The 20,587-nt window shown below is 38.4% G+C and overlaps 1 protein-coding gene across 1 annotated transcript in view; it reads left to right on the top strand.

Moving 5' to 3' along the window:
• Positions 1-16,246, top strand: part of LOC138183247 (hydrocephalus-inducing protein homolog) — a 29,000-nt gene extending 12,754 nt beyond the window's left edge. Inside the window, exons 31-62 of the mRNA XM_069119921.1 lie at positions 192-292; positions 658-784; positions 890-1,000; positions 1,833-2,075; positions 2,223-2,446; positions 2,520-2,640; positions 2,852-2,988; positions 3,061-3,318; positions 3,393-3,693; positions 3,794-4,054; positions 4,149-4,473; positions 4,696-4,974; positions 5,093-5,337; positions 5,547-5,846; positions 6,024-6,309; positions 6,931-7,153; positions 7,404-7,631; positions 7,791-8,095; positions 8,254-8,413; positions 8,700-8,895; positions 10,158-10,391; positions 10,493-10,662; positions 11,581-11,785; positions 12,180-12,742; positions 13,522-13,657; positions 13,996-14,286; positions 14,370-14,585; positions 14,865-15,098; positions 15,180-15,407; positions 15,491-15,636; positions 15,766-15,949; positions 16,088-16,246. Of these exons, the coding sequence (XP_068976022.1) occupies positions 192-292; positions 658-784; positions 890-1,000; positions 1,833-2,075; positions 2,223-2,446; positions 2,520-2,640; positions 2,852-2,988; positions 3,061-3,318; positions 3,393-3,693; positions 3,794-4,054; positions 4,149-4,473; positions 4,696-4,974; positions 5,093-5,337; positions 5,547-5,846; positions 6,024-6,309; positions 6,931-7,153; positions 7,404-7,631; positions 7,791-8,095; positions 8,254-8,413; positions 8,700-8,895; positions 10,158-10,391; positions 10,493-10,662; positions 11,581-11,785; positions 12,180-12,742; positions 13,522-13,657; positions 13,996-14,286; positions 14,370-14,585; positions 14,865-15,098; positions 15,180-15,407; positions 15,491-15,636; positions 15,766-15,949; positions 16,088-16,246 (7,197 nt within the window). The remainder of the gene's footprint in view (positions 1-191; positions 293-657; positions 785-889; positions 1,001-1,832; positions 2,076-2,222; positions 2,447-2,519; positions 2,641-2,851; positions 2,989-3,060; positions 3,319-3,392; positions 3,694-3,793; positions 4,055-4,148; positions 4,474-4,695; positions 4,975-5,092; positions 5,338-5,546; positions 5,847-6,023; positions 6,310-6,930; positions 7,154-7,403; positions 7,632-7,790; positions 8,096-8,253; positions 8,414-8,699; positions 8,896-10,157; positions 10,392-10,492; positions 10,663-11,580; positions 11,786-12,179; positions 12,743-13,521; positions 13,658-13,995; positions 14,287-14,369; positions 14,586-14,864; positions 15,099-15,179; positions 15,408-15,490; positions 15,637-15,765; positions 15,950-16,087) is intronic.
• Positions 16,247-20,587: the final 4,341 nt, after the last annotated feature.

Below are 20,587 nucleotides of genomic sequence, written 5' to 3'. Positions count from 1 at the left end.
TTCTACTACTTGACTAAAAATTACGTACTGAGCACTTATATATCTATTTCATAGATCTAGAGGCTCCTTTTTCAGAAAGTTTCTCAGTTAATATTTCATTAAAAAGCCAAATAAGGGAAAGATAATATCATTTTGAATCGTTAGAAACAATTCAGGTATATCTGGTTAATCCCTTCGTAAACGTATTGTAGACTGCAAATGCTAAATTGAACGAGGCAGAGAGTTCTACTTACTTTTACGACAAAGAGTTGTACGATTTTGGATCTCAGCTGGTTCTCCGTAAAGACAGAAGGTATTTCTTCGCTTTAAATATTTTAATGCATTAATTACATAATTATACAAAGTGTCGGAGCTGCTCCGACAATTTCTATAACTTTTAGAAGAATCTATAATTATCTTCTCAATTACGTTCTCAGTATAATTAGAAAGAAATATCAGAGGAAAAAGATGAATATTTCTAAGAGTATTACGTCTGTAGGACCATAGTCCTTTCGTTAGTGCAATGATGCACGTGCACTCGACTGGTAGAATGAGAAATGTAACGAAACCGATTGCCTCTGTTAAAGAACGATTTCCTCTATTATCAAGGGAATCGAGCGCGTTCCTTCCATTTTCAGTTGGCGAATTCGCAAGTTACGACGACTTATCTGTTTGCAGGCCGCATCGTCGAGAGGCTCGGCTGAAGTTTTGCAACATTTCCGAGGTGGAGGTGGAGGTTCGCGTCTCGCTGACGGAAAACGATTCCCAGTGCTTCTTCGTTCAGCCCCAGCAGCTCCTTATCGCTGTACGTTATCGGCTAACGACACGCTGTTTAATTATTCCGTAGTAGTAGTCCGCGTCTCGCAAAATCGAACGATTCTCTCGCTAACGAGAAACGAAACCTACGCAGCGAGGCAGCTGCGCGACTCTGATCTTGTCGGCCATCGCTACCAGACTAGGAATTATCACGGGAAAGTTGTTCTTGTGCGTGACGAACAATCCGAAAGTCGAAGTGATCGAGGTAACTGTAGAAATAGACTTTTGAAGGATACTGGTATTTTTAATGGACGAATTGAAGAGCTTCTGTGAAAAGAAAACTTATAAATAAATATTAGGTGTACGGATGAATAGTCCAAATTTTTAAGGAAAGTTAACGTTTATCTAAAAAACGATACAGCAAGTTGTTCAATCGAAGCATTCGTCGTTGATTTTTTTATTTTTAAGCCAATCTATGAGGCAAGTGGTGACTTCCATCATGGCAAAATGCTGCGTCTTTAGACAAGCTCCAATCGTCAAGTCATCTTTGTATCTAATCCACTAATTGGAAGTGCGTGTCGGATAAGACGCGTCACATCGATTGGAACGGATGATAATTGAAAGGAGTAATGTCTAGTAATGGCTGCTACAAGATGTACTAACCAAGACACATTGATGTCTTTTGTCGTAGAAGCAGTTTGTGGTCTAGCGTTGTCACACAGCAATTTCCCTCGCAAATTCCCTCCTTTGTCAGTGGCCTGACGATTGGATCTTGTTTAATAGATTTTGAAGTCATAGAAAGCAGTTTTGAAGTTCACTGAATAATCTGGATTATTCGTTCGTATACTTAATATACATGTCGGTCAGAGATATTTTGACATTTATTTTTTAGAAGATGTATTTTAATTAGAAAATTACAATAAATTGAACTGCAATTAATTTTCCTTTAAAAACATATTACCTATATGTGATGGAACGCGATGACGCTATTCAATTTATTTTCTAGAATCATTGTCGGTAGTAAAATTGGCTCTTCCATTATTTTACATCTCGTGATCTGAAACCTTTTAATCGTTATAATTTCGCAACAAATTCAGTTGCAAAGCGAAGGTACCGTGTTGGACATCGAACTGGATGAGAAAGAGTTGTCCTTCGGTCGCATACTGCTCTATCGAATAGAATATCGAACACTGACTATTAGAAATAAAACTCCGGTTCCGTTCTTTTGGTATTTGGAAGCCGAAGAGCCTGCTGATCCACAGATAACGTTCACGCCTTTTCATGGAGTGATAGAGACTCGCAGCGAGCAAAAGATTGAGTTTTGTTATCACGCTACCACGGTAACATGTGTTTCTTTGATTTCGACAAATTGAAAGTTAGTTAAATATCGTGTCGAGTAACTTAGAGAAAACTTTTTAAACGTAGAGTAAACTTTATAAATATTATCTAACAAGAAAGAAAGAATTTCTTAGAGAATTTTTGTACAGGTCGGTGTGGTCCGCAAGAAGGCGATAATCTTCAAGGCATTTCTAGACGAGGACGACAACGATCCCATTTTCTACGATGTCGTATTAATATCTGGAGAAACTTACGACGTCGCAGTGGACATCAACTACGCGAACCCTATCGATTTGAAATACATAAGGGTGAACTTCGCCGCGAAGACGACTTTCTCCATGAGAAATCGCGGTGACTACGAGGTGAAATACGCGTAAGGATAGCTCCACGTTCTTCTCTTTCCCATATTATTACGAACAAGACGAGGAAGATGATGACTTTTGTAGAATTACCGTGGAAGACAAAGAGAAATTGGCGAAATTAAACTTACCTGATAATTTCAAGAAGAAGCTGGAAATCGAACCAACCACTGGAACTGTTTCACCAAATCAGGAGAAAACTGTAGAAGTTTGTATCTTAAAATATAATTTAACGAGTCACTCGCCACGTGTGTCCTGTCAATTTTCTCCACCTTTAAGTTTTTCATAAAAGTATAATATAAACATTCGCAGTTTAATGATCGGTATATAATTTGCTGAGAGATCAAGTTATTTCTCTCATCAAGTTCTTATGGACTCGATCGGTTTGGCTTCTGTATGTCTCATTTGTACTGTCATAGATGATATTCAAACCGAAGACCGAGCTGACGCTTAAGGAAGCCCCGATATTAAAATGTCATTTGGTTGACACGCATAAAGAAACTATTATAATCGCCGAGATTCCTCTTAACGTTTCTCTTGTTGCATATTACACTAGGTATGTTGTTCGATATCTTGAAAACTCTTGGACATTGAAGATTCCATGGAATTCCCCTTTGAATTACGACAGGTTTCGTATCAATCCATATCCTGTGGTAAACTTTGGAGCGTTGGCCATGTGCACCGAGAAAACCATGTACCTCAATATCGAGAACATCGGAAAATTTCCGTTACACTATTCTATTCGACTATTGCACAAACATCCTTCTGTCATGTACATGACCAAAGCGTTGCCAAAAGAATTTCCCAAGAAGACGAGCCTGGCGGAAAGAAGAACCGCGTCGAAGAAAGGGAAGAAATCTGCCAGAAGCGTCAAGACCGAGACCAAGTACTATATTTTGACAAATGAAATCCGGCAAAATAATGAAATACGGGAGGACTTAATTAACTTCGAACGTATAGAATCCATTCGGAGCCAGAGAGGTTGATAATAGGGCCAATTACGATAATGAAAACAGAGGGCACTGTAGACGTTGATCAAGCGGACAGCATCGCCATCAGCTGTTACCCAGAATTCGTGGGTTCCCAAGAGGAACAGATTATTATTGTGGTGGACGATAGCATTCCCGAAGACAGAGAAGGGAAAACAGTCACGTTATCCATGAACTCGTTCATGCCCACTATCGATTTCCAGGACCTCGACTCGACGTTTCAAGAAAATCGCGTGGTTGATAGAATTCAAGACTTCGACTGTCCCAAAGATGTTCTTATCGTCTCTTGGTCCTTTAAAACGATGCACGCTTTGCAAATGCGAATGTGCGATCTTGTATTTTGTTTCTTTATATTTATTCTTTATTTTTCAGATTGGGGCGCACACTGTGTTTGCTCGTCAAGAGAAATCTCTCTACTTCCGGTATATTAACGTGCTGAGCACTCACGTAACTTGTTTCAAATTGTATAATCGTGGCGTAGTTGCTGCGAACGTAGAAATTCGCTTGATGGAAGAATCTTTGATGCCAAATACAGCAAAATCTAACACGTTTATCGTAGAACCGACGAACGACCAGATTCCTCCAATGAGTCACAAAGTGTTCACAGTGTCTTTTACCCCGCACATCATAGAGGTGAATTCGTGGTGATTGAAGTTATTACATTAGAGAGAGAAAGAGAGAGAGAGATTAAATGAAATTTCTCGAAATTCTCTGCGGATGTTTGCAGACGTTTCAAGAAACGTTTCGAGCAGCCGTGGTTTTGCCTTCGCATCTCGAAGCAGACCAGCTATTCATCAAACTGATAGGAGAATCTTGCGTGCCGGAAGTGGCGATTACAGAGCCGGTGCATGGAGCACGGGAAAGACCTACTTTGAACTTTCCTCGTACATTGATCGACGAGAGCAGTTACAGATATCTCGCTCTGGAAAACATCGGATTCATTAAGGCGAAAGTCATCGTGAAGATCGACGAGGATTTGAATAACGTGTTCCTCTTTTCCGCTTGCTCGGATACGCAGCATTTACTGCAAATTTGGGAGGATTACTGCGATGGTTAGCCATTTAACCCGCGTCGTAAATTTACTTGAAAAATGAAATTATTCATATAAATTGTTAGAACAATGACGCGCGGATATAATTGAGAAAGAAGTGAAGGTAAAATATTTTCACGAGTTGGAATTGACGCGACCATCTTCATCCTAGCGTTAGCCCCGTCTCAGCGTTATAAAGAAAAATCAAAGATGTTACCAAACATTTGTAATTTTGTCGTTTCAGAGCCACTCGATCGATGTATCGTAGTTCGTTTGGCACCCGGAAATGTAGCTCGCTTCAAAGTAATCTTCGCTCCGACTGAAATCGGGAAACATCATGGAAAAATTCGTTTGCACGTGATCGATAATCCGTACGAGAATATGTCGACTAATTTGGAAGGCGAGTGTTACGTGGAGCCGATCGTTCTGGACGGCTTACAATTCGAGGAGAATAAACGTAAAGTCGTGACCGAAAATCACAAGGTCCGGAGAGTTTCGTCCAAGCAGAATTCATTGGTCTCAGGTGAAAGGCAATTTAAACGACTGTACAAAATTGAAATTTGAACGATTCATTTGTCGTCAATTTCATTCAAATTTCGCTGTTTCATTAATCATGACGTAAGCGGAAGTATGTTTTACAGCTTCGAGCAACTCGATGCACTCTGCGTCTCTGACCTACATTCTCGACTACGGACTTTGTTTCGTTAGCAAAATGTACAAAAAGACATTCAAGATTGCCAATAAATCTACAGATCGATGGTTTCGTTTCCAATGGAGTGCACATCCGCACGTTGTGTTCGAGCCATCTATTGGACATATCAAGTATCTCACGTGCAAAGAAATCGTTGCTACTTTCCTGGCACCTGAACCTGCGAATTACGAGAACGTACGTTTCCGAAATGTAACCTGTTATCATTGAATCGTGGACGAAATAATTTCCAATATTCCACCGTCTTATAGTATCGTTTCCTTGAAAATACAATATTACATCTGATCTATAATTTTTCTACCACTTCAACTTGTGTATTTCACGTTCACAGACGTTAGTAAATTGTTTTAAATAACGTGCTCTTTACCTTTCATTCTTCCTTTCAGATTCGTATCGAGTGTTTGATATGCGAAATTCTGGTAGAATATTCACAACACCAGTTGGTAGGTTGGGACGATAGACAGACGGAGGTGCGTTGGGAGCGGATACATCATGATCTGATGGATCGATTAAGCGACGTAAACTTGTTACTGAAGAAAATCGTGGAACCAACCATCGAGGCAAAGCACGAAATTTTGGCTGGAACGAACAGATCGATCGATCTCCTATTAAACGCCATTGTTGCATTTTCGGAATGTTTGTGCACTGTTCAAGAAATTTGTTTCAATGATACGCTGATGTTTCAGGTCAATTTTCTACCTTGCAATCAGATAATTAAAAACTAACAAGAAGAGATTTTTTTAACTAGAAACTCTAACAAGATAAATAGTTCGCGTATTCGTTGCACATCCTGAAACAAAATTACGTTTGATACCAATAAAAATTTCAATCGCGTGGGAAACAATTGCGAAATTTCATTGCAGACCAGGGAGTACAAATTCTTCCTATCGAATCCAGGGATCGTAGATACGGTGTTCGCCTGGAAGATAAACATGGACGAACAGTATCCGAAGAGGTACATAGGAGACAGTTCGAACGTGACTTCCAGACCGAGAACCGCGGAGGAAACCCGCTCCCAGCATTCGAGATCATCTAGGGGAATCTTCTCCGCAACAAGTGAACTCGGTCGCAGAAATTTCGGGCAGGATGAATCGAGCGCTGGGGTCAACACGAATATTTTGTCACGACGATGCATGTCATTCGTTTCCGGTAATTGTATATCATTGTTCGTAAGAAGACTGTGGACTGTGGAAAGATGCTAAAATACACAGAATTCACGTAAAACGTAAAAATACAAAAAATATACAAAAAATCCAAACCCAAATCCAGGTTTCGTTTCTTTATTTGTGTATTTTCATAAATATGAATTTTCATAAAAATTCACAGTCCACCAATAAGTTATACAGGGTGGTTGGTAAGTGATGGTCGTTAGAACGAGACGTGATAAAGTGCACGCGTACCTAGCGAAAATTCAAAGTCGATTTTCTCGAAAACAAAGCCTCAAACGAAAAATTTTTATTCTATATTTTCGACTTCTTTTTTCGCGTAGAATCACCCCCTTTCCGCTTGTACCACCAGTTACCAACCACCCTGTATATTGTACATAGTAAGATTCGTAGTAATAGTATGTGACTTTGACTAAATTCTACAAATTAATGGCAAATCAGTGATTAAAAGGAAAACATAAATTATCTGTTTTTCGGTGTATGTGATTAATTTTTAAAAAACAATTTCATGGTATCATAATATTCTTCTATTTCATTCGTGCTTCTTTCATCCGTTCTGTCATTAGGTTATCTTTCATGCAAAATAATATTTATAATTTTGCAGATAGCGTCGATATGAAAGATGCTTCAAGCATGAAACAATCGGATCTGTTCAGCAGTACCGCAGGATTATCAGGAAGAACCACCGACAGTTGGTTAGAAGGCGACGATCTGCCTTTCGTAATTTATCCCGAGACAGGAACGATATCAGCCGGACAATCTGTGGAATGTACATTAAAATTTTCACCCAAGGATGTATTTTATTACAAGGCATACCTTACGTGCAAGTATGAATCTAATAAAACCATGTCTTCTATTTCTTTCTTTTACAAAGCAACGGTATTAAAATTCAGTATGTTGTTAATTAATCTTATATTACCAAAATTCCCCTTTTATTTCATTATCGAACTGAATATGTATCTTTTCAGCTTGCATATCAATTATTTCCCTTTAACCGAGCCGGCTCTATCATATTTTGCTATATATTAAAAAAGCCTTGGAAATGGAAAAAATTGTTCAAAACTTGTTGAAATATAGCATAGAAAATCACGAATCGAAGCAAGCGAATCTGATGATTCCCGTGGTAGCAAGAAGTTTGCTGCCTTATTGTCACTTCGACGTACAGGATAGCGACTACGTAACCAGTGGAAGACGAGATCCATCGCTACCTGGTCCCTTGGGATATGAAATAGACGATCCCACTTTGTGGCAGAACATCAGGGTAATCGAATTTAAAGTGGTTGGCGTGGCCGGAACTCATGTGAAGTAAGTGTACTACATTGTACCGTTTGTAAAAGACGTTTTGCTTTAACGAAGTTTAGTAGAAAAGTAAATAAAAAGAAATGTTCTTCGAACAACGATCGAAGCGTTCATTGCAGCTTGAAACAATGCTTAAACTATAAAAATAAAAATGTACGATTTCAGAAAATTCCACCTGATCAACCCCACTGTAGACGATTATTATTTCTCATGGACGAATCGATCGCCTCTTGGACCAGGCGAGATATCGAATTTTCATTGCGCGGTGACCGAGGGTATTGCCGAACGTGGAAAACGTACCGACCTGGCTTTCACATTTTTGGCAGAGAACGTCGGCGTCTTCGAATCATTCTGGCTCTTTTCCATCGATAGATACAATCTGGAGTGCCTTTTCCTGCTTGTCGGCATCGTAACCGAACCGTCGGTGTACTGCCTCACGATTCACGTGAAACTCAAGCCAACGATCTTAGGTTGGACTCGAAGCATTCTTACCGTGAACCACCCAACGTGTTTCTCTTTCTCATTTCTGTTCTCTCATTCGGAGCACAGCTGCATACAGGGTGTCGCGTTTCATTCGTTTCTACCGTTTGTATGTACTATCTCACGGCGGATTTTATTCTGTTCTCAGGATTCAACGTGAGAGATTCGTTGAAAATATTGAACAACGAGGATTTTCATATACCGTTTAGCGTGTTAGAGGAATCGCTTTATTCCGAGGGTAAATTTCAAAAGCTTAGCGTAACGCCGATGACTGGAACTCTGATCTCGAAGAGCGAGCAACATTTCTGGTCATTGTTATTCTTAACAATAGTTAACAATTTTTAAATACTCTTGCCTCTGGTTGAGTACTATTCATTTTCTTCTTTATCTCGAAACCAATTTTCTAGCTTCACACAACGTCCTTTGCGATATTTTATCTATACGATTTTCCCTCTTTTACTGCTTTTCCAATATCGATTTATATCAGTAACACGAAATCCTTCGCGTTTGTCAGATGATTTTCGAATTTTACGCTTTCTACGCGAGATACCGAGCAGAATGGTAGGATGAATGTTTTTTTTAATTCGTCCACAGGGTCGAGTATCATCCAACCCAGGTCGGTGAATTCCACTTTTCCATTCAATGCGCCGTGAAGCTGATGAAAAATCCCCTTACCATGTTCGTGACCGCCTCCGTTTACGATATCGTGTCCTCGGTTTCGTATTGCAAGCTCAACGGCGAAATCGTGCGAGCTTCCGAGAGTAAGGAGAACGTCATCGACCTGGGCAAGGTGAATAAACCGGTTCCGAACATCACTAAGGAAGAAAAAAGGAAAATGTCATCGCTGATTGGGGATGCTTATACAAATTTATATTTCTCCGAATACAACTACAGGAATAGAAGCTAATCAGAGATTTGTTTTGGCTGTTAAATTTTACAACGAGTACCTTTTTCTTGCATATTTTATACGTTTTACGTATACCACGTGCACGATATACGATTTTGCAATTTCAAATTTAACATAAATTTATAAGTATTCGCAGTCTAGTTGTCACGCGCGTTTAACACTTCGACTGCCACGTTGATCTGAGCCACGGTGGTCATTGGTGACCCGAGCGTTCGAACTTCTTACAATTGTGAAAATTATATGAAAACTGACAGTTAGGGCATTTTGAATATAACCGATAAATAGAAGATACTTTGAGATAAAAAGTGCCCCATTGAACAATTAAACATTTTTACTAGAACATAAAAAAAAAAAAAATGAGAACAAATCTTGCATCTAACGGTGCACTGTGTTTGCATCCATATCTTTGAGGGGTAATCTTCGAATATTATTATAAACACATCTTAGAAAATAATCGTAAATGTTGCTTTATAATCATATAATTGCAGTTAGAAGTGTGAACATACCTTACTATTATACAGGGTGGTTGGTAACTGGTGGTACAAGCGGAAAGAGAGTGATTCTACGCGAAAAAAGAAGTCGAAAATATAGAATAAAAATTTTTCGTTTGAGGCTTTGTTTTCGAGAAAATCGACTTTGAATTTTCGCTCGGTACGCGTGCGGTACGTTATAACGGATCTCACTGTAGATCGTTGTCTCGATGGAAATATTAAAAAAAAAAAAAAAACAAAATAGCTTTCCGCTTGTACCACCAGTTACCAACCACCCTGTATATACAATGAGCAAATACCGTTTACTGATATCTTCTACACGTTTCAACAATATATTCTGCACGTTTTGCTTACGACAAAATTACGAATGCGAATGGTTTGTTGAAATAAACGAAGCCTCGTTATAATATCAACTGTTACTAAGGCGCCACGGTGGTCACCCGTGACCACCAATAAAATAAACGGTCCATTGGGGAAGAATATTGTCTTATATCATCAATTTATTATTATTTTGCCATTATATGCTTTGAATAATAAAAATACTCCTGTGGCGTCCTGAACGAAACATGTGATTTCGGCGTGGCAGTCAAAGTGTTAAGGATGCAACAACGCGAATTGAAAAGAAATGAAAACGTGTCTTGTTTTCGCTCGAAGATAATGCCCGAAGTACCGATTAATCTCAAGTTCGACATAACGAATGCGTGTAAAGTAGCGTTCTATTACGCTTGGGAGCTCGGTATGACGCCGGAAATTTCCTGCAGAAACGCGTATAGCGTGACCACGTCTCAGAGGCAGGGCCATGTGACCAGCGAGGATCGATCCGCCTGTTATCTGACCCTAACAACGTATCAAAAAGTTACAATAAAGGATCATTGTGTTCTTCTAAAGGTACGCTAATCGCAAGCGACAGGAAAACTTCTAAAAAATCTTCCGATCTGCGTGAGATATTTCACTTGACAAGTGTAACGATCTTTCCTACTTCTCTTCAGATATCCAATGGCCCCACTTACAAATTCACGTTGAAAGCTACGTCCAGAAGACCTGCCATCGAATTCAGCTTCAATCGCTACGATTTCGGACCTTGCTACATTCAGCAACACAATGCAATCTCCTATTACACGGAGCTTCGTGTAACAAACTCCGATGATGTAGCTTTTATGTGAGTTTCTTTGTAAAAATTTACTCGTGATCAAAATTTCATCAAAATCGCGCTTGGCTGATGTTCCTCGTTAATCATTCCCTCGGATACGATAAATTAAGCTGCTTAAGTTTACGACGTGAACCCTCGACGCTATAATTTTTTCAAATTTTTTAAAACTTTCCCAGGTTCCTCTTACCGCTCGTCGAAATAAAAAATGAAGGACTAGAAGTCATTTACCACTTTATGGCCGCTGTATCTCTCGTCTGCGGTTTATAAGAGTTTCTAAGCGCTCGTTTCTGTACGCTTAATAGTAATCGCGTGTCATAAGACTACAGCTCAGCTTCGGTACAGCGGAAATCGTTGGACAGGGGTAGAACTGATTTGCCAATTAAACTAACGTAATTGTAAAACTGACGGTTAATTGTAAAGACCAGAATTATTATGTAACCTGCTATTTTAACATTTTAATGCTGAGGGACATTTTAGGACGTTTTTTGTAAACTGCACGTTATTCACCGGGGAAGTATCCAGGCGTTTTTATTCAGAACCTGGTGTAATTAAAATTACTGCGCGATATTTTTAGACGGTATAATCGATAAAATATTCGCTATAAATTATTTTATTGCTCTTATCCTTCTTATTTTATCTCGTTGCGTCTTTTTTGCCTCTTATATCTTATAATTTTGTGGGCTGGATTTTCTGACACACGAATATATCTGGTTAAGAGATTCATCAACTTGTTAATTAATATCGCGATACATACTGTAATTAAACGATATAATTTAAACTAAACTGCAAGTAAAGTGAACTAAAATAATTATGCTACATATACGACTATTAAAGCGTTAACGATTCAAGCGTTTTGCAATTCTAGCGCCAATGTATTAACGAGCCTGTGATCCTTTCTATTTATCTTACGCAATTATCGTAACACAGAATCGAATGTAAATTCGAAGAACAACCACACCTCTCCATCGACCTAAATTCGATATCAGAAGCGCTGGCTGCACGCTCTACGATCGCCATACCGATCGTTTTTCGACCATTGAAGGAGATTAAGTACCACGAATGTTTGGTGTTCACCATCAACTCAGCAAACGAGAAGAGGATAACGATTATTGGCGAGGGCATCAGCTATAAAGTAAATTATCCGTGATGTTGCGCTGAGCAACGGCTTGTTAAAACTTTCGTATAGAGATAAGGAGGTTGCTCGTCAGGTTTTTCGCGACCGGGATCCGGTTCTCCACGGAGTGAAGTCGACGCGACGGAAAGCGTAACAAAGCAAGTTTCTCGGTGCTACGCGCTCAAACTCTCACGAGACACTAACTAACGTTTCGGCGAGATACGTACTCGAATTCGCTCGAGGATCAAACGTCAATCTCTCGGAACTTTCCAAAATCCGAGGTGGCACGATGGCAATCTTCATATCTCGAATGAAAAATCCAACCTTTCCTTTCCTATCGCTATCTTAAAAAGCGCGTATTTCGAATTTCTAGCGTCGGTATCCTGCGTTACACTTTGTAAGTGTTTTCCAGGTTCGTTTGGTGAACCCGCGCGATCAATCGATAGATCTTGGTAACGTTCCCGCTAGCAAGAGCGTCGTAAGGAAGATTCCGGTGATAAACGAAGGTTTGGCACCGCTTGATCTGAGATTCGGGATCATGAAGTATCTAAATGGCTACGACGAGTACCGCGAAAGTCAGAGATATTGTGACCCGTCGGATGACGAGAGCGAAATGGCTCAGGCATCCATTATGGAGATCAAGCATTCCTGGACTATGGATCAAAGGTTTGCAGCTGGCGAACCGAAACTTTTGGACGTTCTGAAGATCGAACCATCGTCGAGCGTAGTTTTGAAGCCGAATAAAAGGGTCAACGTGTTGGTCACTTTTAAATCTCCATCGAGGATGAAATCGTTCGAGACTAAAGTAGCCTTTCAATCGTCTTCCATGATCCTGCCATTGTTTTCGGTGCGTGGAAGTTGCGTAGGAGCGGAATTTCGATTAAATAGGAACCATATCCCTTTTGCTACTGTAGTTCAGGGTTGTACAGAAGAGTCTAAGGTGATATTAATGAACACCGGAGATTTGGGCTCCAGGTTTGTCGATAATTAATTTCGTTTAACTATTTAATTACCTCTGAAGTAGTTCAATTTACTTTTACAAGGATATACAGGATGGTTGGTAACTGGTGGTACAAGCGGAAAGGGGGTGATACTACGCGAAAAAAGAAGTCGAAAATATAGAATAAAAATTTTTCGTTTGAGGCTTTGTTTTCGAGAAAATCGACTTTGAATTTTCGTTCGGTACGCGTGCGGTATGTTATAACGGATCTCACTGTAGATCGTTGTCTCGATGGAAAAATTAAAAAAAAAAGAAATTTTTATTCTATATTTTCGACTTCTTTTTTCGCGTAGAATCACCCCCTTTCCGCTTGTACCACCAGTTACCAACCACCCTGTATATTATCATTGAGCACGTAGAAGGATTAATTTTTCTTGGAAATTTGCTTTGAAAAAACTATTTAACAACTTCACTTTCTTTCTTTGTCATAATGTTTATTAAAACAATCAAAAGAATGTTAGTAAAAATGAAACAAAATATCATTTGATTGTTTTACTTACTTATCTATGCTGTGTGTTTTACCAACATCTGTAGCAAACAATCCAAACCAGAGATCGTATATATCGATAACGATTATTTCAATTTTTCCTTGAAACTTAAATTTGTTAAAGCTAGATAAATACAATTAAAGAGTGACACGAAGAGTAGTAAAGTTAAACAAGCACCACGTGCTCCTAAATTTGTATTAATCTTTCTGAAACACCCAGTATAAAGCGAGGTTAAAGTTACGTTGTTAATAGGAAAACTAATTTAGATTCAAGTGGAACACATCGAAATTGCCGAAAGATTTCCAAATTACTCCTATGTCCGGTTACTGCTCGGCCGGTATGGATGTCAGTTTCACGGTGAAGTTTCAACCCCCTGAGCAGCGTAACTTAATTGAGGGTGAGGTGAGTTCACGACCTCATTTCCCGTCACGGCGTACAAATATGTCAAACAATCTCTTAATGAGATTCTCTGCACGCGTGTCCCGCCACTCCACTACGTCCTCGACGTCGCGTCGGTTTAACTTTCGAGATTACACGAGCTAAAAATTGTCCGCTGACGTCGAAGTAATTGGGGCTTCGACCGCTGATTATTTTTAACAGCCTACTTACAATCTTTAATCAATCTTCGTAACGAGATTAACGCCGAATTATGATTTTTGACGAGTTCTCGATACAGGTATATTTCCTAATTTTTTTCTTTTTACTATTTTTTCTTACTACTTTCGGTATCTTTTTTGCAGGCAGTAATGGAGATTGAGAAGTACCAATCTTTGAGGGTTAAAATTAGCGGAGCGTGCTGCAAACTACCTGATCCGATCGAAACGATCGCGTTCGAGTGTTTGGTACGAGGAAAGCAAACTCGATCCGTGGTTATAACGAACGATTCGACCCATACCTGGAAGTTGAAGGTTGAAGTAACCGGAGATTACTTCTCCGTCGACGAAACGTTGCAAGTTCCTTCGCAACAATTTGCTCCTTGTGTTGTGACATATTCACCGCTGGTCATGAACTCTGAAAACACTTTGCATATGGTAGAAAGTCAACCGATATAAATCAAAGTTCAAAATAGAAATTTATATTCGAAGCTGTTTCTCTCTTCTTTTTATTCGTGCAGGGAACGCTGATGCTGAAATCCCAGGACGAAAACTTATATTTGTTATATTTTCTTCGTGGCAGAAGCTTGCCACCTCGAGTTACGGAGAATATAAGCCGTCAATTCCCCGCGAAAACAAGGTATACCGAACTGTTGCCTGTTCACAACTGGTTAAATACGCAACAGCGATTCCAATGTAAGATCGAATTGTTAACAAACGATAACACGCAATCACAGGTGATTGATTTTTATAGTGTTGGTATCGTGTGCTCTGTTTTAAAGCTTTTCGAACATAAATCTCTTTTTCATTCTTCGTGGACAGATTCCTCTATATAGCTTCGTAGGTAACGAAAGAATCGACGTTCCACCGAATAGTCAGCGAGATTACCGAGCAGTGTTTTATTGCTACGAGAAATGGAACTTTTATTTCAAAGTACGTAACATTTCTAATAGAACGTAAAAATAGAGATGTATCCTTCTCTCTCGACACTCGATGTTTATTTTTACTCGATGCAGGTAACGTTCACCAACGTGGAGAAAGAATATCAATTCTACGAGATAGAGTACGAAGTAACAGAACCGGAAGTGATCGAATCGATCAAGTTGGCAACCCCTGCCCGATCCCAGATTTGTTACCCTTTGAAACTGGAGAATCCCCTCGAACGTGAAACGATCAAATTTACAGCAGAGTGTCTTCATCCATTTGTCACTGTTACCAAAGTGTCAAAGATCGTGCAACCACTATCGCATGTGTGTAATCCTCGTTAATCTAGCGTCGTTTTATTCTTCTTCCTTTAAATACTTGGAACGTTGAAATGTGGAAAATTACAGGAGTATATTACTATAATATATCATCCAACGATGCCATTCATCACCGACGTTGTCATGTTAAATGTTGATTCCGAAAAGCTGGGCCGATTTCCATACGAATTGCGATTGAAGGCCAGTCCCGCTCCTCCAGAGAAAACCACGCGTGTCAATGCGGCTTTGGGAAGCAATTACGCGTTCTCGCTTCCTGTGAAAAATTTCACTCGCGAGAATGCCATATTTTTGATACACGTGCGTGATATTATAGCAATCTAATACGTTGGAAAATACGATCCATCTAGCCTCACGTGCTTCGTTCTTTATTACTTTTTTAGGTAGATAGTGAGTGTTTCGCGTGTCCGAAAAATATTCAAGTGAATGAACTAAGCGAGGGTATAATCGACGTAATTTACGAGCCGTACGATGTTGAAAATGCCACTGCCACGTTGATAGCATCTTCAGACACTGCCGGAGAATTTATGTAAAAGCATAATTCGTACTGATATTCTTTTTCACACGCGTACATGATTGTTCGCTTTAAATGTTAATAGAAGTGAAACTGGTAATTCGATGTTTTAATGTAACGATTAACAGCTCCTTTGTCTTTAAGCTTCCCTTTGATCGGTTCTTGCTCCTTGCCAAAGCCTATGGGTCCTTACGTGATCACTCGAAGCTCTCCAGCTTTTATATCTTTCAAAAATGTCTTCAGAGAAGCAAAGACCTTTGATTTTATCGTCGATGTTGCCGAAATCTTCACAGTGAGCACTGCGTCAACCACATTAAATTCTAAACAGGTGATTTTTAATTAAAATCGCCTCGAACCTTTAATCCGAAAGCTAACAAATTAGAATTTTATCTTATCCTTTCTATTTTCATACCTATTCCAATATTTAAATTTTATCTTTTTTATTTAAAATAATACATTTTACCAGAGTATCGACGTTAAAGTGGGTATCCGGGAAAATGAGTTAGAAGAAGAGGACTTTAAAGAAGAAAAATATCCTGTTACCGGAAAGCTGATGGCGTATTGCACTGATCGTGCATTTTCTCATATAAATTGGGTGTATTACTTAAGAGCAGTTTTTGAATGAAATACAAACGAATGTTTCACTTTTGAACTACCGTTTATGCAAATTCTATTTTTAAGTTGACGCGAAAGAAATAGTCGAGTGATATTTAATGACGCCTTACAGTATGACGCAAGGATTAAGCCATTGTAAACCGGGTCACAGTCCTAAAGGAGCTATAAGTTCGAGAATTATTTACAATTAGATAGATTCAAACATTCTAATGTTTTTAACTTCTAGAAAAATTAGACATTTTACGCTTTACGTGTTCTCATTCTTATCTCATACTTTAATACAAAAATATTATTTTCATGGATGGAATGTTCAAAAAATATTAATAAAAAATATATGCACGTCAAAGTCGAGTACACGTCACAATATTTGATAAATGAAACAAACTGCTGTTTAGGCTCCATATTTTTTAGTCATACTTATGGAAATATGCGTTTGTACTATAAATATCCACAGCCCAAATTTTTCATGATTCACTGAAATAGATATCTTTATAAATATTCTGTAAAACAAATTCAACGACAATTTCATTATAAAATTGCCAAATTATCGTACATTTCTTTCACTTGTTTTCCGAAAATTTCCCGCTGCCCTCCTCTGTCCGCTAACAACGAATGCTCACAAAAATAAAAGAACGCTTATGCAAATCGGCTATCTCGTTCGATCTCCGTGTGGGAACAGCCTAACGCGTGCGTGATCGTCACGTAAGCATGGCATTGGCGCATTGGGTTTTTCTTGGCAGCCATCGAATTTCGTCGCGCGTGTAACACGATTCGCTCAGCGAGTGAGTCATCAAGGCGAAGCGAGTGAATGAAATGTTTCGCGGTCTGGTTTCGTAAGAATGCGAGTTCCGTATCAGCAACGCGTGCTCGTTTCGCTTGATTCTCGGGGCACTTGACCCAAAGAACTTGAATTCTACGCAGCAAATCGCTTCTCTCTCGTCGTCGAGAATTGCTGCTCGAATTTTGATATCGTATGAAACTCATCGAACGTTCACACGATTTCATGCATATATTCAGATAAATATCCTAGCGCGTTTGCCTTTGGCGTTTCATGTAGTCCAGATATCGAGTTCTGGAACAGATCTATACGGAGTCCTCCTAAGTTCTGGTCAAAGGACGCAGACTGAAGGGAAGATTGATAGGTTAGTCAATAAATTCGTTCGGCTTTTTCAAAAGAAATGTAAAAACTTCAACTTTCTTCACAAATACTCGACAGCTTCAGTGATTAATAATTTTTGTTATGGGATTTTTGTTGTGGCATTTTATCGAATGGTAATATTCTACCGTCGACGTAAAATTATATATTTTAATATCGAAGAGGAAAATAAATATTATTTAAATAGAAATTCATATGTAACAAGCAGTTTTAATTAGATTTAAATTCGAAATAGAAATCGCAGGAAATTATGGAACAATCCTACAAAAATGTATAGTATTTGAAGAAGATGAAAGGTACAGCTAGTTATAGTATAAAATATAACAAAATGTCGACAAATCGTAGGTGTGATAAATAAATTGTAAACATGGAAATCGAAATATTTTTTATATATTTGCCCAGTGTGATTCAGAGAATGGGATTTCCAGCTTGAATATAATTAGAAGTCCCCTCACGAGATTCTGGAATTTCTAACTAGTGGTTCAAGGTGTATGATCGGAACAATGTTTGTAGCGAACTGTTTATTAAATCACGCTGCTTCCGGTACGTGTCCGTCTAGAGTCGTCATTACCATGACGTAGGTGGAAACCTCGGAATGTTCAATGAAAAATCATACGGCTGTATTAGAATCTGTGAAAATATTTCGAGAAATCTATTTGTCATCATATATTTTTGCAAGCAATGTAACTTACTAATCACAATTTTTCTTATTATAGTTGTTGCAGTTGTGTCGTAAATGCGCAATATAAACGCAAGGCTATTCGGCTTATCATCCCGCTTAATTTTTAATTCCGCATGAACGTTAAATAACAGGATCGCTTTCTTCATGTACAGATAGATAAAGATCTCATTGCGGACAAGTCGTTGAATTTATAATGAAAGATTCTCCAGCAACCAAACTAAAGGCACGATTGTTCTTTCAGAGAAATAAATCACTGGAAAAAGTATTTCGTATCTCTATATTTTCTCGTTAGACGTCGATAGATTTAACTGCAGATAATAATACGATAGGCGTTGATGTTCATTGTTAAAAAAGAATAATTTATCGCGCATAGATAATCTACCTTTTGTTAATAGATAATAACCTTTTGTTTTTTTCAGGCTCCAGCATGAAAATTATTGTTTTCACAGTTCCTTTGACAAAAGGAATCTGGCTGTGGCCTTTCTCCTGAAAATCGAGCTACACAGAAATAGTGTATATCAACGGTGTATCTTCGAGGGACATCTTGTGCAGATTAAATTATGGAACGGACGGGTTATCCCGAAGGTTTATCTTGCGCCCTTCATTTATAGTATCAACCGGTTTTTATTCCTAATTTACATAATCGCAGAGACACGTTTGTGTCTTCTTACTCCTTTTACAATCGCTATTTCTGTTCCTTCCAAGTATCGAGACGATTTCAAAGATTTAAAATGATCATCTGTTAGCTTTAAAATTCTCTATACCTATGCTTGGAATCCAAAGCAAACGACGACATTGATATTTTTTTTTTTTTTTTTTTTTTGAAGACGAATCGGTCGTTAAGTGGACATGATCAATGTTTTTTTTCGTATTCTCCATAAATATTCGCATAATATACCCAATGGGTTAGCAGTCGTTGAACCTGACCTTGGAGATACCAGTTTCTAAAGTCTCAAATAGAAATCGTAAAACTACTCGGAAACCTACAATCGAGAACAATATATAAAACGATCATAAATGTGTCGATCTACCGATGATTAAATCGAAAAATTATGTATTAGAGGTTCGCATAAGATTCTTGTTCGGACGAGAACAAAAACCTTTGCGAAAGAGTTCGAATGTCGCAAGCGTAACTTTAACTTTATTTCGCAAAAGGATCTCTACGTAGGATAGCTGTAGTCGACATGTATCCTTGTCTTTAAAACAAGTGCTTACGTCAATGGCATTTCGGGTTTGAGAAAGAAAGAGAGGAACAAAAACTAGTTGTCAGAAAAAAAAAAAAAGAAAAAACGACCAATAACACAGGAGATACCGGACACTAAACATTTTTAATTCATCTCAGAGAAATACGTATCAATAATTTTTTCTTTGGTAACTCTACGCGACATATCCCTTGACCTAATATCAGAATTCATTGGGTCAAGATTGGAAGAGACCTCGCGATTACAGTCGCGTCCGACAAACAGCAGAGAGTGAAGATATTACTAATCGATGGGAATTCGTTTGTATCACTGGATTTCCCCTTGTGATTTTATGGCGTTCCTTATTTTAACATCGACTTTATCCATATTTTAACATCAACCGTATCTATATTTTAACATCGATCGTCATAAATCTTTTTATCTGATATTTACATAAGGGAATATTTACACATGATGAGAAGAAGATTTCATATACACATATATTATTTTCAAATATTTTCTCAGCGCCACTCACGAAGAGATACCGCTATCAGAATTTTCCTGTATGCTAATGTCATTACGTCAACCATCATTTACGCGCGCGTCGTTTACCGATCATAAAATTCCAATTATCTAATACCGATAAATACAAAGAGAAATAAATAAATCCCGCGCGGCATCCAACAACATTCCACTGATATTTCCAACTAACTTTCCAGGTTTTCAGGTTCCATTCTCAGAAACATCAATCCATTTCTTGATGATAATTCTGAAAATCTGACTACTACGGTAGCTCGTGTCAGATAAATGTTGCTAATGAGATTTCTTTATAAAACGCCTTCGATACCGGATCTTTATAAGATCGCGTATCCTTCTTTCTCCGATTCTTCCACGATTTTACTATCTTCTCCTACGCACTGTGCCTTACTCATAGTTATTAATTGCTTCGTTAATACATCGATGGAATTGTCGTGGTTCTCTTAACTGCAGATTATTAAGTAATGTTTTTCCATCGGTGTCCATCATTTTTTTGTCATATCTGTCACCCGTTATATAACAATATTATAATGTCAGACAATCTCCAAGTTTGTGCCCATCGTCCACAGATAAACAGTACAAATACTCGTAGTACATTGAAATGTGATTCTCTGCTATATATCGGCTTGGAATACCGTGACATTTATAATCAACTTTGGAAACGATCAATCGACTAATTTATTTTTCGAGAAATGTTTCCTTGCAAGGTTTATTTTTAATTATAACTAGCCACGCAATATTTTACAGAATACAAAACTTATTCGCATATATTTATTTACATATTCACTGTCTGAA

This window comes from Bombus flavifrons, chromosome 9 (genome assembly GCF_040668555.2).
Source record: "Bombus flavifrons isolate JBK064 chromosome 9, iyBomFlav1_principal, whole genome shotgun sequence".
Classification (NCBI taxonomy): Eukaryota; Metazoa; Arthropoda; class Insecta; order Hymenoptera; family Apidae; genus Bombus; species Bombus flavifrons.
The sequence above is the reverse complement of the archived record's forward strand: the minus strand, read 5'-3'. Positions and strand labels throughout refer to the sequence as shown.